Raw genomic sequence first — 17,234 nt, forward strand, 5'->3', positions numbered from 1 at the left:
TCACAAATTTGATTTTGAAGAAAGTTACTGTAAAGAAAATGAATATTGCTTGTATTATATTACTGTTGCTGCCATTTTATGCAAGCAACATCACACTGGAGGTCATAAAGCACACTGATTTTACCATAGTTAAGGGGCTTTGTATCATGCCTAACCTTATCAACACCTCTTACCCATGATACAGCCACTGCAATATAATGGCCTTGAGTGGATTATTGCTTTAATAAAACACACATTGTACCTTAGGGCTTGGTTTTAATTGTTTGTTTATTTGAGGTGTTAAGTTCAAACACTTTTCAGGTCTAAACTTCCTATATAAAAAACAAAGACTGAATTGTTAATCATCATCACAGCATTCACACTCAGCTATTAATGTTAATGCTGTTTCATTTCGCGCAGCTGAGAAAGAACAAAAGAGACTGGATTACGTTAATACAGTATTGTCTTTATTCATTTGTATGGCATTGATGAATAAAACTAAAACAAGAGTTGCATTTATGCCAAGGCTGACAAACGAAACCCCATGTGAATCCAAAAACCAGACCTCGGATAATTCAAGCATCTGAACAGTTTTCGAAGCATGTCCGGCTATCGTGGAATTATTCGCGGTGAAGTGTGACAGTGTTTATCATAGCCACACTCTGTTGTATAGTGTGTGAAATGGTGGTTATGTGTTAGGCTTTGGAATGGGAAATATGGATATAATAGAACATATATATTTATGTATATATATTATACATGGCATGGTTCATAAATTTGAGAGCATCATTGTCCTTGTCTTGGGTTCCGTCTTTGCCAATAGCCCTTTCCCAACGGTGGTTTATTTAGGGCCATCTATGAAGTACGACACAGGATACCTCGCTGAACCGCCCCCGAGATGTTTTGCATAGACGCCAAGTTAAATTCATGCAAATGAGTATGGAAAAGACATTTGAGAAGATCTAAACAAAACCAAAAATTACACCAAAGAAAAAAAATGACAAACACGAGTCAAGGTTACACTACATCTACCAAGTGAATGAATCGTGTGAGTGGTCACATTCAATTTTTAGGACTCTAGGTTTAGAAAAATAAGTGTGATTATTTCTATATTTATTTTTAAAAAGAGAAAAAAAAAAGTCAGTCCATGTAATATACTCTGTGATCGAGCATAATGATTACTGTAGCTACACTTTTTTTAGCATGTTTATGTGTAGGTCTGCTATATGTGTATATTCTAGTATTTTCAAACCAATATTGCTCTTCTGCAACACTGCCTATTTTTAACGCCTTCGACAGAGACCTACGCGTTAGCTATCCTTGCTAGTGTGAGGGGCCAAGTCAACATGCAGCATTAGTTTCCGACAAGGGCAGTCACCATGCATAGTAGTCATTTTATGCCATTAGAAATGGTGAAAGAACCCCCTGAAATTATATTGTTCATACACTGCCATGGCTAGCCAAAGTTTTGAAATGAATTTGCTAGCTTTTTCGTATTTGATCACATTTTTCGTATTTTATATTAAATCACACCAGAATTCACCGTGGCACCCTACACTTCCCATAGAAAGTAAAGAAACTCACTACTTAAACAACTATCTTGTTCGTGGTTACTTAGACGTGTGTCTTTTTCAGGACGTATGTAACCATGATCGAATGGAAGATATTTGAAAATATTTTTTTTTTTTACCTGCAGCAGTTACAGAAAACAAACATTGACTGTAAAAGAAACACTCCGCACAATAAATAAAATAAATAACATTTCAAAACGAATGTGAACAAAACGTAAAAATGTAACACAAGAGCAAGGTTTAGATCTGTTGTCATTATTAAAAACATTTCCTTTTTTCATATTTTGTTTTAATACATCATTTAAAGAGTTCTAAAAAAAATCAGGAAGTTGTATACAGAAGCATTCACAGACATCATTGTATAAAAGCTGATACATAAGAGATTAGCATCAGTCAACAGTGTTCTACGTTATAAACTCTTTGCGGGAATATTTCGTTATTATCAATAAATAAGAGCAGACAATAAACGTGTGTAAAGATTTCGGGGAAAAGGAGATTAGGTATAGTCTATGGCTTTAGCGGCTACCTCAGCCAAAAAACTAATTTATATAAAAATATAAATTAAAATTTATGATATTATTTTAATGTTTTTTTTTTTTTTACTAGTTTTTTTTTAAGGAGAAGATAATTAGGAAATGTGTGTTTATGTACCGCTACATCAGGCTAGAAGAGAAGAACCCTCAAAGTATTCCTCTCTCGGAAACAAAGGAGGTACTCAGTAGTTCCTCTTCAGTAGGGCGCAAACTTTTGTCGCTCTGGTTTCTTGATGCCGTTTGCGGAGGAGATCTTTGCGGTGTAGGAGGCCAAGGAGCCATGGGCGGGGGCAGCGCCGGCTGCAGCAGGGGCCGAGAGTGTCAGGAAGGGGACGGATTTGATTCCCAGGAGGCTGGAGAGGGGGAGGGTATAGGGGGCGCCCAAGATTGGAGCGTGGGGCAGGCCGCCCATCGCTGCCAGGGCTGCGGCAGAGGACGATGCATGGGGAGCAGTCTGGGTGAAGCTCATGTTGAGGTCTACAGGGGTCGACATGGAGGAGGACTGGGCAGTGGATTTGGCGGTCTCTAAACTGTACGAGGGAGGGAAGGAAGGAGGTGGAGGAGAGGAGGGTGGAGGGACAAGGGAGGGGAGCCGGATGGAGAAGGGTTAGAAGGTTAAATAAAAGACATGTTAAACAAAAATTGAGAGAAATAAAAAAAAAGAAAGAATCAAAAAACAGAAACAAAAAATCATAAGAGAGGTGTGTTTTGCTGGTGGTTGCAACAGATTATTTGAGGGGGGACCTTGGCACTCATGGGAAAGGAGCTGTTTAATTCAGGGTGATGGCTTGGGTAGGGGCTTTGGGAAAAGAAACAAAATGATTTCAATTTCAGTAGCATTTCCTTTATCTTTTATCAAGTCGTCAAAAAGATGCATTTGCACTGAGTACCATGTTGACAAATGCATGTAATCAAATGTGCTCTGCCATTAACGTATATATCAGGGGCATATAACTTATTTCTCAGGACTTTATCAAGTATGGGGTGTGTTCAATATGCAGAACGCTCTGATGCAATGCAATGAAACGAGACGTCTGTCTCGGAGGAAGTATAGTTTGAGAGTGACACAGATTGGGGGTGACGTCTCCAGACTTCATCCAGGACATGAATAATCATGTTTGATTTTTAGTGGCTTGATGGAGCTGACTCATTAAGGAAGTATTCTGAAGTAAGGAAGTAGAGTGCCTTCGGTTGCTCTGGGATCGGCGTTTGTTGCCGTCACTTGTCAAAAACCAAACTGATAGGAATTCAACTGATGGGGAAACCACTCAAATCAATAATATTAAGACAGAAACAAAACAACAAAAGCTTTCCCAAAACCAACAATAATTTGTCCATGCAGGATGCCAGAGTAACATATTTCAAATAAAATAATGAGGGGCTTCTCAGAGTGAGTTTGACATTCTGCACCGGTCTGCTTGTTGAACACACCTGAGACGAGCATAAATATTTCATTCAAGACCCAATTATTGCTCTCTTGTCAACCTGCTGAGTCATAATATGCTAGAAGAATTAATATATTATTTTGCACATGACACTGCATCTGTTAGAAATCTTAATTTCTTTGCTAGCCAGTACAGAAATGTGAGAATAAATAAAGAAGCCACTCATTCTGTTTCCTCATTATTATTCATTAATGCATATGCTCGGGTCCACAGAATAAATTATGGTCGTCTTTTTGTTACTGACTTGAACTTTACTAACAAGATTAGTTTTAATTGTTCAGATTTATTATAAGGGTTTTTGCAAATTCCTTATGGTAACTGAACTGACGTTTTTATAAGCCTGGTTAAAGAACAGAACTATTAATTTTGTTACATTAGCAAATGAAATTTTGCACCAGCATTGATGGAGAAGTCTTCGCTGAGGAACTGAGCTGTCAGGAATTTACTGCTTTCTTGCCTGACACAACATTTGATCAAATTGCAACCACATAGATCTCGTGGGAGAAAATTACAGTCTGTCTATGAGGCAGCCAAAATACTCTGCCTTTAAGCTCTAACAAGCTTCTGGCTTGAAACTTGGCCAATTAATCCCTCAGTCTGGCTTCTTCCTACCACATCTCCTTGCTTTGTAGTTGTGCAATGCTTTTGCTCAGGAGTGCTTCTTTTGGCCAGCAAACTATGGACTGGAAAGACCCCTGATTGAAAATTTCAGAGGTTTTGTCTGGGTCTTCTACTTCAGGGTCCTCTACAGCATTATGATGTAAAGTATGCCGCATAAACAAATGGAATGGTCAAGTTCAAACACCCTAGTTCTGTTATGATGGAATGGCTTCCAGTGCTTACCAGGATGTGATTAGATACTGGGCCAAGTTGATGCTGATTGGGGAGCCCGTGATGGTGACGTGTCGGTCACTAGTGCTGTCCAGTTGACTGCCGATCTTGATCTGAGCCCCTGACACCTGACGGATCTCGTTGATTTTTGTACCCTGTCTGCCAATTATTGAACCAATCAGCTGTGAGGAAAGAAAAGACCAATCAGTTTAATAAACATTATCTATAAACAGCTATTCCTGGGCACTATTTCCCTCTTAGACAGGGGTGTCTAATCCAGCCTCTGGAGGGCTAAAGTCCATACACTTCTATACCTGCCTGGAGGTTCCTAGAAATCCTGAAGACCCTGACTAGCTGATTCAATTGAGTTTAATTGGGGTTGGCGCGAAACTCTGCAGGACAGTGGTCCTCCGGGAACAGGATAGGACACCAATGTTCATGGTGCATATTGCAACATAAACATTATGAGAGCCTAGCCAGTTTAAAGAAAACTAAAATTGTGTCACTCAGATTCCACATCAGGATAATTTCCCTGGAGTTTGGTCAACTGCAATCCAGAAATTCATAAAATATGGCATACACTTGGTCCTATTGCCCAAGTGATTATTGATTTCAGGGACAGTATTTGCGCTCTCATCTGTATATAATGCGTTCCTTGACAAACACTCCAATCTCTCTTTGTGTGCATGTCATCATGGTTGACTTTGAGGTGCTAGTTTGTTGCATTTGTTCATCTGGGCCTAAGATGACTGTGGCTCTGCATGGCATTGTCTCTGTAACAAGCATCTGCTAATAGTTCTGCAGGCGGTCAGTTAAAACCAACAGCAGGTGGTGAACTAATTCACCCTACTGTGGCAGCATTAAGTTTTTTTTTTTAATATTTGAGGCAATCCAACACAGCCAAAACCTACTGTATGAATCCAGATTACTGTACCTTCTGTGGAAGGTGTCCACAAGGAAGTGGACCAAGGGGGTTGGGTGACCTCAAGGCTTGGTGTCAAGCTCAGACAATGATAAAGTGGAGTGACCCCAACTGGGATGAGTTAACGGTTTGTCATTCAAATGACTGACAGCTTGTATTTTGTCCACCCTGCATCCCAGCCCCCAACCCTCACTTTGAGTGTGAGTTGGATTATGTGAGCAAGAATTGCTCCACAAAGCATTCCTTTCCTCACGAGTCATACGAACGTCAAAGCTCCTGATCCGTCACACCGCTCTCCCTGGTGCCCAGGGGCTATTAATGGCTCAGCTGATTGTGGCTAAGTGCTTATAGTCGACCGCCAGGTCTCACTGCCACCCTGACGTAGAGGATTCCAGCATGTCCTCTGCACTGCACCACATATTTGCCCACTGATATCCTTCATTTTTTTTTAAACTCTATGAATTATCTATCCTCCAGCAACATATCAACGAAACAAAGTATTGACACCCACACACCCTCCTCCAACCGTCAAGTTTACCAGTTCCAAACAAATACTTATGTTTTATTGATTTCTTTGTATCTATTGAAATCAAGGTGCATGCTTGGGGTCAAATCTGTCCGAAGTGAGAGAAAGGTATGTATACCCTAGTCAAGCTGAAGACAGGTCTATTTTAGGTGAATAGGTCTTAGTTTTGAAAGTATGGGGAGCATGAACACATTTCCTGCCAGCTAAAACTGGAATCGCTGATGGTTGCATCCACCTCTCACAGGGCAGTCTCCGCATCCACTACTGCGCTCTGCGATCCCAATCTAATTGCAACGTGTTTCTACCGATTTAGAGGGATGGTTCACCATGGAGAAACTGCTCCTATATAGAGAGAAACCTGATTGCGAATGATAAACAACTTAGTCTGCCAGGCGTTTGATGTCTGTTTGATGTTGCCTTGCCTTGGAATTGCATCGCTGTGAGGGAATTTCGATAATACATACTTTCCATTGCCGTTTATAGCTTTACGCAGGAATATGAATGTACAAGCATGCTAAATTAGCCCTTGATTGGAGAAATTGGTGAAGTTTCTTTGAAGTTTACCATGTATATTGAGGTTTAGAAATGAGGTCTAGCACCTAATGAATGCATTCAGAAAGTCAAGATTTATTTGAAGCTGGTGTCAGTGTGATAAGAGCTGGGTTCTTGTTCATGTGCATCAAGGTAGTCAATGAATTTGCTTGTCCGGAATCACTCTAGATAATGCATCCACTCAAGTCTTTACAGCTGCGCAAGAAATCTAAAATGCTGATGTAAGCACTATGTAAGCTTCACACTCATTTGTATAATAGCACTTGGCTTGTATAACTAAAATATTTCTCAAATTTCAGGGCATATTCTAAAAATAGTTGTTGAAAAGGTCACTAACTACATTTACTGACAGCAACACAAAATGAATAAGTAATAGTTCATATAGGACATGCACTTTTTTTTCAAAAACATTTTGATAAAGAACATTACTATGACTTTTTAGAATATAAACTGTGTTTAACTGGTGCGAGACAGTGAGATAATGGGAAAAATCAGACAATACACAAACTTATTTGAACAGCACCGTTTAACTAAAAGTTTCTGCCTTAATTGTAGATTATTACTAGTTGGGCATGAGGGCTTAAAATAACAAAACAATGGGAGCTCAATGTATGTATTGCGTATGGTCAGAGTCCATGTCTGGGCCCTTCGCCAGTCAATTAATCCTGCGATCTCAGGGAGATGTGGAGGCGAGAGGGAGCCCCAGTCAGAAGGCATGAAGGGAACGTCTCGTTGGCCCCCGGGGTGCGGGTATGTACCACAACCTAGAGCTCTGACAAAAGGCTCTGGCTTTATTTACTGTCTCTGTTTTGACAGCAGAGGAGTGCTAAGCATGTCAGATGCCATGACAGGATTGAACTGGATCTTGTGAAGCTATTCTAGCAGAGCAGGGGGTGGACAGATAAAAGACACAAGTCGATGTGTTTGAAAGAAAAGTTCTGGATTTCTGTTTGGCCAAAGTGTGCTCTTAAAAAAAAACAAAAGGCCTTTCTAGAGAAAGCACTTAAGTCTAAAACAAAGATCTGACCATCCTCAAGGATTTAATAATGACTTCACAAACAACATAAACATAATTAAGCATTATTACTAAAGCAAAAGTGCTGTTGTACAGAATATCAATGAGTAGCATGAGTAATGTGATACTTGCAAAAAGACATTTTTGCACTTACGTCATTTGGAATGAGAAGTTCTTGTGATGCTGTCTGGGAACTGGACTCGATACCTGCTGGAAGAGGAATAGATACCAAGTTAACAAACCATAAGAGAATTCACTGTTTGCTTTCTACTTTCTTTCCCTTTCTTTTTGTTCAGCATTTGTGTTCTTCTAAATTTGACAGAAGCTCCTCTGAACTTATGTGGATAAGAGTTATCTTAGGATGTGTTATTTTCACCCATCATGCACAGCACATTTCTTTCTCCCTTTACTCTTTTGTATGTTCATTGTAAATAACAACCTAAAGGAAGGAAAGTGAAATAGTTCAGGTTAATTCACTGATACGATGAAGTTACAGCCTAAAACAATTTTTCAACTTATTCAGGCTATTTTAAAAAGCAGGACTGTACCAAATCAGCAGCATCAAACCAAATCGCAATCTGTTTAATTGAATCAACAGCAACAGTACCTCAAATAATGGCATGAGTTTGGGAGGGACAACCTGATTTTTTTTTACAATTATATATGGTATGTGAATCATAAAAGTTCTTTATCCTTGCATCTTGTAAAAAAAAAACAACAACAACCAGCCTAAAGTGGTCAAGCTGTTTCAGAACAAGGTTAACCAACTCAACTAAGTCCCCATTAGCTTATGCAGGCTGGTTAACCAGGATACCCTTAACAGTCATATCCCAATAGTCACTCGCCAACTGATCAACCACTTAAACTTGGTGACCTCTGAAAAAAAAAAGCATAACCCTTTTAAATGGGTTTACCATAGAAGAGCCTCTTAGCTTGATCATAAGCCAGAACCAAAACCTACTGTAGGCCTGTGCATCAACATTATGCCACTAATGCTCGGTAGAGATTAAATTAGTGCTGGGCGGTAAGACCAAAAATGTATATCACAGTATTTTGCAAAATTATACCAGTTTCATGGTATATGATGGTATTAATTTTGTTCATGCCGTTTCAGAACTTTCATGCTTAGTAACACATACAGCTGTTCCCTCACCACAGTGCAACAGTGAAAGAGACTCCTCTCAAACAGTGTCGCATTCCGAACGTTGTTTAAACGACAACGGTATTGTGGTATTTTAAAAATTCATATCATAAGAAAAATAAACACCGGTATTTGGTATGAACCGGTATACCACCCAGCACTAGATTAAATCGTATTTAACCCAGAATATTCCTTGAAGCATTCTATTATCTATTAGCAGGATGCTATCAAATAAACTCTAAAAAAAACTGTTGAAAAAAAAAAAACAGCAGGTTAGGTAAGTTTTGAAGCATGGCTGCTGGTTTGAGCTGGTTTAAGCTGGTCCTGAGCAGGAACTAGTTGCTTAGGACCAGCACATAATCAGCTCCTGACCAGCTTAAACCAGCTCAAACCAGCAGCTATGCTTCAAAACATACCTAACAAGCATATGTTTTTTTTTTCTTCAACAGAGATGGGCACAGAGCTACCCTGTTTCTCTTTCCATCTACTTCCTGTCTCAGCAGGAGGCCCAGACCCAGCAGTGCCTCCCAACCCAACAGGGGCCTATTTAATAGACTGAAACATTGGCTTGACTGATGAGCTTTTTACCTCAGACACAATCGAATTCCCCAGCCATATCATGATAGGATGTGCTCTTGTAGTTTTAGCAGCAGGGGGCAACTATTACATTTGTTTTGACCAATCAATTCCTTGAAGGGGCTTTTTGATTCTCACATTTGCTCCAAAAGTGCTTATTTACGTAATATTTAACAGTCTGTTGGCTTTAGAGGGCCTACACAACAAAGCCTTTGGTAAATGTTGGGAAACTTCATACAACTTGAAAGACATCGCTGAATATCTTGGGGTGGCTGTATAATTGGATGTCTGGTTCTCTGCAAGGGAAAAAAGTGAAGGTGCAAGAAAAGAAGAGAGTCCCTCCTTTTTCTTTAGCTGGACATTTGTCATGCCTCTGAGAAGCCCCAGGAGCTGACTGTGGAGCCTTGTAAAGCTTGGCCCCATTTTTGCAGCTGTAATCTGCATGTGCCTTATGCTCCATGGAGCTCAGGTGTGTTACCTTGAACTTGGATGGCCTTTGGGAGGTCTGTTTGATTCCATGTACTTAAGCTTGAGTTCTCAGGTGGAATTGTGTCACATCCACACTCACTGTACGAGGAGATTTAGCGCTGCTAAAGTAGACTTGTGTTTCTGGGTGAATATACGTTGTTTTTGTACTAGAGTTCTCTCTATAAGTTTAGATCAATTAGAAGTAGAGTAAAGGTTAACCAAATGGAAAACGAACCTACTTTTTGCATTCACACTGTTCCTGGACTTTAAAAACATAACTAGATCACCGCTACACCATCTAGTGAACAGTTTAAAAGGGGAATCCTGCTTGTGTGACCAAGGTGGAAACAAGCTGATTACAGTCTAAGCCACTGTATATCCCATAATTTGTGTGATCTGCCTCCATCCCAACCATTATCTTCCTCTTCAAAGAGACTCGGATTGGCAAACCATACCAGGCAGAACTTGGGTGGCCGTTGGTTGAGCCATGGGGGCAAGACCCTGCTGCATGGACAACTGGTGCAACTTGGCCAACTGAGAAAAAAAAAAAAAGAAAAATGGGAGGGAAATGTCATTTAAATTTTATGAAAGGGTTTTATCATCAAAAGACACAGCTGAGAATTTAACCATACTGTATAGTTCATTCACAATTGTAAAACAAGCTCATTTACTTTACAAAAAGAACACCCAACTAATGGAAGTTATGCAGTATGAAGATGGTTTTCAGAAATTCTCTCTAAAGCTTCTTACCTCTGAGTGTGGAATGCCGTATTGGTTTTGTACAGTATAAGCCTGAAAAAGAAATGGCAACAAGTGCTAAAATTGAAAGATACACTTAGAACATATTATTAAATCATTATTTTTTAAGCTCCTCATAAATATTTAACTCTTTCCCCATCATCTGGCAATCCATGTTTTCACTGTTTTACGGTAAGGGGCACTATTATGAATCTTCTACAGAATCTTCAGATCAGGAAATCTGGGTAGAAGCTATCATCAAACATTTAACAGCATGTAAATCAAAACTGCCTAATGTTATTGAAAGAAATGTCGAATCCTTAAAGAGGTATATAACTTTCGCACATGCTAAACATTGAAGCTGTTAAATTATGAATGTATGTTGATATGTAAGTTTTGGTGTATATCTATAGAAGATATAAACATACAAGCCTAGAGTTGTTTGCTGGTCTTCTCTTTCCTGTTGCCTGATTTTAGAAGGTATTTAGGCACTTGTCAACTTGTCAGGCCAGAACTAACCATCTAGACCACCCTCCCACCTTTATAATTCAACTTTCTAAAGGGGACATATGTGAAACTAGAAGATCTCTGAATCAAGGCTTCTTCATCAAAGAGAATGAGAAGCCAAATAGCCAGACGCAAAAGCTACAGAGAACGCTGTGTGCTGTTCCCAGAGGTTCTCTTGCATAAGCCTGTTTAAAAGTTTAAACACATGGAAGAGAGATGGAGAGAGAGAAACCGAGGGAGGATAAAATGAAAAAAAAAAAAGATAAAATAAAAAAGATCAGTGATGCAGAAATGGCAGTCCATGTTGAGGAGCAACCCTAGTTTGTGTCTCTGGTAGCCAAGTTAATGAAAATGATTGGTCATGGCTCTCAAGGCAAACATTGTTTAGGGGGGAGAAAACATGACCCTTCTTTGTCAGGACGGATTTATCTTGTCTCCGGAGTTGAGCTCAGAGTTTGCTACGTGACTGGCACCCCTACCCTTCAATGTCTCTGATAGGCTCCCATTTTGTTTTGCTATCTTTATTGTTTGTCCTCCTGTTCCTTTTCAGTTTGTGCTTACAATGTTAACAATACAGCTTGCTTGCTTCAATGGAGCAATTGGATATTGGATTTACATCAGAATACGAAAGATATGACACTACTCTCATTGCTTCGCAACTGATTATTGAGGACTTAAATTGTGGTCTATTTCTGATTCAGAAGGCTTGGAATATAGCACCTAAGTCATATGGACCTCTTTAATGGCAATTTATTTCTGGAGCCTGATACCCTCATTTTGCTCCTAACCTTTTTGAGGGCTGAGGAAATAAACTGGAATTAAATTTGGTTGAACTATTACTTGGTTTCAAAAGCTAGCGGGTAAGGACTTAAGGTAGCAAAAAGGAGGCAGAGCTTTCATCATTTCAGTCATTTCCATATTATTTCTTTCCTTCCTGTTCTCTGAGCTCAAAATGCTCGTAAATAATGTAGAAAAGCATTAATCGCCTGGCTGAGCCACTTAACGCTGCGTAATCCTTATGCACACACACACATACGTGGTGCCTTCATTAGCGAGAGCCGTGGTGATGTCAGTCCCGTCTCCTGGCAGACAGCATTTATCTTCGCTCGTTTAAGAGAATGTCAGTGCTCGGGCTTGACACCTCGTCCTTACAGCTCTTGAGGTAGTGTGTGTGTATTGGAAGGTCACATGGTTCCCCTTTTTAGCCTTCACATCAGCATTAGTCAGAGGCGGCTGACACTTAAAGGAACAGTTCACCCAAAAAAGAAAATTCTGCCATCATTAATTCACTCTCAAAACACAGGATGATTTCAGTAATATTCATGCGGTTGTTTTCCATACAACAAAAGCAGGCAAGTGACCAGGGAATGTCAATCTCAAAAAAACTATTAAAGTCATAAAACAGTTTTGTATGAGGAACAGACCATAATTTTAGCTGTTTTAATAAAAATGTTTGCCCTCCGCCATAGCTCTTTATCAGACCTGGAATATTATATGTGTCATGCCAGCAAACAGCGACAACAAAATGCCACTGGTTCTCACGTCTCATAAATGAACCAAAGTGTGAGTGCAAATGTGTGCTTATGTAAATAAAAACAGCTTAGACATTCTGCTAAACCTCTTTTCTGGGTTTCACAGAAAAACAAAAATCTCACAGATTTGCAATCACATAAAGGTTGGTAAATTTTTTTTTTTTAGGAAATACTCCTTTTATAGACACTTAACAGTCTTAACCTTCATATTGTGTCTCCAGGCCATGATAAAAATGTATTCACCACTGTGTTTAACTGCTGACTTGGGAATGGGGGGGATAGGTGATGCTATCAACTGTTCCTGTTAATCTTCATAGTAAAACTTGCACACATTCTCTGATAACAGTCTGCCCAGAAGACCTGAACATTAAATTGAGAGATTATCAGTCATTCACACCATCATAGTATCCTCAAATGAACTTCCCACAGCAGCAGAGTATCCTGTAACTAAACATCCAGAATAATTGTTTCTCACAGAAACATCAGTGATAAGCACCTCATACTGTTGAAGAACAGTGATATTTTTTTTTTCCGCACTGTAAATTATACACCTCAAAACTAAGTTGTTTGCAAACAAGATGAAAATTAACTTAAAATTTGGTCAGTTCCTCACAAAATGTATGGATGCATACATTTTATAATATGTTGCATTCTATTTTTATAATTTTTTTTTATTATAATTTTTTTTTTTTAGCTCATAATTGTATGTGAGCTACATGAAAACAGAAAAATAATAAAAAATATTGCTAAATCTTTTAAAATGTAAACATGATAGGACCAAAGCCACAGCCTTGGGGGACACCCTATATTTAATACCTGTAAAGTTTACACAAATTCACAAAATCAAGTCAAAACTCAGTTCTCAGCAAAAAATCAATTGCAGCGGATCGATGGTAAAGCCATGCCTGAACTGAATGTCAAGTGGAAAAACAATCTCATGTCTAAAAACAGTAATTGCTGTATAGTCTCGCTCCCTTGCTCAAGTGGGGAGGACACTGGCTGCAACATGCGGCAGGAGGAATGATAGAGGGGAACAGAATTCCCATCTCCATGCAGGGGCGAAAGAGTCAAATAAAGAAAGAGTAGGAAGCACGGCTCCCTATATTATCCGTCTTGGATAAATCATACTCACTTGTTGCAGATCCAGCCCGCCCTGAGCCACTGAGAAAAGCGGGTGAGACGCAAACTCTGAAGTTTCGAAAACTTAAAAAGGCAAATAGGGGACAGAGACACAAACCAAGGCTTCATTCGCATGTCATTAGTCGTACGAATATGCATATTTCGCATGTACATTAGCGTCAATTTTGCTATCATTACCATTAGGTGTGATTTGAATACAGACAGAAATGCGTTGAAAAAAAGATGAAGCAATGAACATTAATTTCATTATTACACATTAATCTTACTCATCATGACAGACAGGTAAATATATCAAACAGACGATGCATCATAAGTGCACGTCAAAGTTTCTGCCAGTCCGATTAATTACACTATTGTCAGAAGACTTCACAATACTTTTAATGGTGAGGAATATTCATGAGCCTGATTAATCTTAATGCTACTGTTATTCATGCATAGTAGTGTTGATAATGAATCTGTGTCAACATAAATAAACATAACGGCCTCTCCTACTCTCTTATGGAGATGTGTTAGAGAATTATGTGAAGTGAGTAACGGTGCCAACGATAGATTAAAGAGTGTAACAATAGACTTTAGTCAGGATAGAGGGCATATTTATTTGATTGGGATGAAAACAAGGCTGTGAAGGATGGAAGCACAGTTTGTTCAAAGGCCATTAAATCTGATAATTTAAGTAAGAATGGTTTTATGAACAAATTTAGTTGAAGCACTCAAAATATATCTTCAGACAAAACTGGGACTTGTGAACACTTTTTACACACACATTTGTTCAGTTGTGTTTCAGGTTTTAAATATATACTTCCATTCCAGGATCCCATTTTCATTTGTGCCATATTAAACATGCCATTCACACTGAATAAGGTCTATTGAGGCTGTAAGAATATCTCGCAATATGATATTAGCTGCATGACAGATTCATAACAGTGTAACCTAATAAATGGAACTAAACCTTAGATGTATTTATTCATGTTTGCAATACTTTGTTTACGTGACTTCAGTCCATGTCATTAATGAGAACACACAACAAACAAGCTTAGAAATATTTCATAAACACAGACTGTCCCAACCAAAACCCTTCATTGATGGACAGACACTTTTTATTAAAGGAAATAGAGGCAGCATGCTGGCAGCTGTGTGGTGCTTTATGAAACTCTAGAATATTAAATCAACTGAATATTAAGTATTTTCAGTGCACACAGCATATTTACATGTTGGGTTTGTTTTTAGTGATATTAATTGGAACTGCTTGATCCCAGCACTAGTTATGAGGGTTATATTTGAGACAATTAAATCTTGTTCACGCAGGCATTTTTTTTTTTTTTGGATATATACAAACACTGTTACTAGATTGATATACAATAATAATAATAATAATAATAATAATAATAATAATAATAATAATAAAACCTGATTTAAATACATTCATAGTTTCAAATGCATGCATTCATAAAATTAAATACTGTAAACCTGTTAAATTTAACACCATGGTGAGAAGCCATAAAAGACATCCACAATGACAACTTGCTAATTTCAGCTGTAAAAGAAACAACTCTCTTGGCACCATGATGATGCCTACGTCATGACTCTCACAATGGATGTAGCAGTACCAGACATTGACTATATTGTCTGAACAAATGGATTCCAATTTCATTCCTTGCAAAATGTCACTTTGGACAGCCAGTCCTGAACACTGGATTTGAAAAACAAATCAGATTTGTGAACAGTATGAACAAAGCTGTGAAGGAATAGTTCGACCAAAAATGAAATGATTTGAAGGAATAGTTGGGCCAAACATTTAATTCTGTCATTTTTTTACTTGGAAACTCATTCACTTTTATTATTTTAAAAAAAGTGGCCAGGATATGCAAAATTTTCCCAGAAGGAAAAAGTAATGCAGGTTTAAAACTATGGTGAGTACATTATTGAAAAAAAAAGTAACTTTTTTGATTGATCACATTAACAATTATTAAAGGTGCACTATGGAATATTTGGTTCTTTAAGCAGTTAAAGTTTAAAACTTACACTGGTACACCCTATCTAAAAAAATGAAATTCATAACACACACACACACACACAAAATATATCCATACATAACATATTTTGACTCATTGAAATCATAAACAATCCTACAAATGTCTATGGACATGACACATTGATATTATTCTTATTGGTTAGTGTTATTAGAAGATCAGAATGGGTGTAAGACATTTGTAGTAGCACCTTTAAGTGTTATGGATTTTATAAGAAAAGTAGGACGCTTAGTATTGTTGATGAAATGGTTCAAGTGTTTTGCCATTTTGGTGTGTATTTTTACCTGATTTCCAGCAAGGAGCACCGTGCCTGGAGCAGGAGTGGGGCGGTACGGAATTGTAGCACCCTTTGGAGGAGACTGCAAACATACAACAATTATTAATTTTAACTCAGAACTTTACAGATTCACCCTCAATATTAAACTTTGACTATCATTCTCGGCTCATTCGACTAATAGCTCTAAAACGTCTAGAACAAATCAAGGTTTCTCTTACCTAAGGCATTTGCAAAGTCATTTGGTCATATTATCTTAATGACTGGAAATGCTGACACGGTGCACAAATGTAACATTTATCGATTGGCTCTTCATCGGATCACTTAAAAGCATACCATTATCCTCTCACAGGAAGTCATTTGGCCAAATTATTTCAGAATGCTATTAATGCTTGCTCATGATATCCTCAGATGGAAAACTTGCAATGCTGAAAATGTGCCCTGAGCATGTTTTCTTTAAGTAGCATCACAAGTCTGTTGTTCAAACCTACATTTTACACCTAAAACTTCAAAAAGGAATAAAATGCATTTACAAATTGACTCTGAAATCACTCTTGGCCCTTTAGTCCAAGACAAGGTGTTATCTGAGCCTGAAGGACATCTTTTATAAAATAAAACATTAGTACGCCGATAACTGACTGTACCTGCTCATATATAATTCGATTAAGAGGTCAGAATAAGGCCAATGTGGTGAAAACCCAGTGAAGCGCATCCCCCACAATTGCTCAACCAAACAAAAAGAGTCTTTTTAAATATTCATTGGGTGACTTTGCATAATTTGCATCCTGTAGCAGCTAGACAGCTGTGGATTCCTAAAATGGGCAGCGTAGCCGTCAACAATCTGTCCCTCATCCAGTCCATTAAAAATTAAACAGAACGAGCAGTACGCATTCAGCACAATCCCACTGAATAAAAAGTATAAACTCTTTTTCTCATCATTTATGTGCAAAGAAACCCATTTGAGAACAAATGCATTTCACGCTGTGTGAGAGCTGAGACCACAGTCACTAATCATTACTGTAATGATTTTTAACATGCAGTTAGTTAGATCAAGTATCTTTGGAACAAAATTGTATTTGACATGCAAAAAGCAATAAAAATATCTGTTTAGGCTCCAGAAATTTATCATATCCATTTATCAACGCCACCAAAGCTAAAACTGAAAACCAGTATGCAGTCTTTGAAGCACAGAAGCCTTTGAAGTCTTGCAGATTAGGAATATCACACAATAGTCATCCACAACAGTTTTTCAAGGACAATGCATACATAAAAATCTTGTGTTAATGAAGCCAAATGGATTTGCTCGGAGTCAAATTACCTCCAGTATTACAGTGCAGATGAGCTTGACACACTGGATGATGGCCTCCTGACTGCCTGATATCGTCACACCTCTCTCTGTGGAGTTAGGTAGAAGATCTCCTGCCACCTGTACCTGAGCCCCTGTTTTCTGCCAC

General features: G+C 38.4%; 1 protein-coding gene across 7 annotated transcripts in view; it reads right to left on the reverse strand.

Annotated features, from left to right (window-relative positions):
• Positions 1-2,180: 2,180 nt before the first annotated feature.
• Positions 2,181-17,234, reverse strand: part of LOC109057481 (poly(rC)-binding protein 4-like) — an 82,768-nt gene continuing 67,714 nt past the window's right edge. For 3 of the 7 annotated variants that reach the window (XM_042749286.1, XM_042749285.1, XM_042749287.1), the window contains 8 exons: positions 17,099-17,227; positions 15,791-15,865; positions 13,469-13,540; positions 10,310-10,351; positions 10,015-10,093; positions 7,529-7,584; positions 4,372-4,541; positions 2,181-2,613 (listed from right to left, as the gene is read on the reverse strand). In XM_042749286.1, coding sequence (XP_042605220.1) covers positions 2,280-2,613; positions 4,372-4,541; positions 7,529-7,584; positions 10,015-10,093; positions 10,310-10,351; positions 13,469-13,540; positions 15,791-15,865; positions 17,099-17,227 — 957 coding nt within the window. In that variant the 3' untranslated portion in view covers positions 2,181-2,279. Of the gene's footprint in view, positions 2,883-4,371; positions 4,542-7,528; positions 7,585-10,014; positions 10,094-10,309; positions 10,352-13,468; positions 13,541-15,790; positions 15,866-17,098; positions 17,228-17,234 lie in introns of all 7 variants that reach the window. The other 4 variants (XM_042749288.1, XM_042749291.1, XM_042749290.1 and 1 more) reach the window with 4 other exon arrangements.

Source organism: Cyprinus carpio, chromosome B22 (assembly GCF_018340385.1).
Source record: "Cyprinus carpio isolate SPL01 chromosome B22, ASM1834038v1, whole genome shotgun sequence".
NCBI classification, from domain to species: Eukaryota; Metazoa; Chordata; class Actinopteri; order Cypriniformes; family Cyprinidae; genus Cyprinus; species Cyprinus carpio.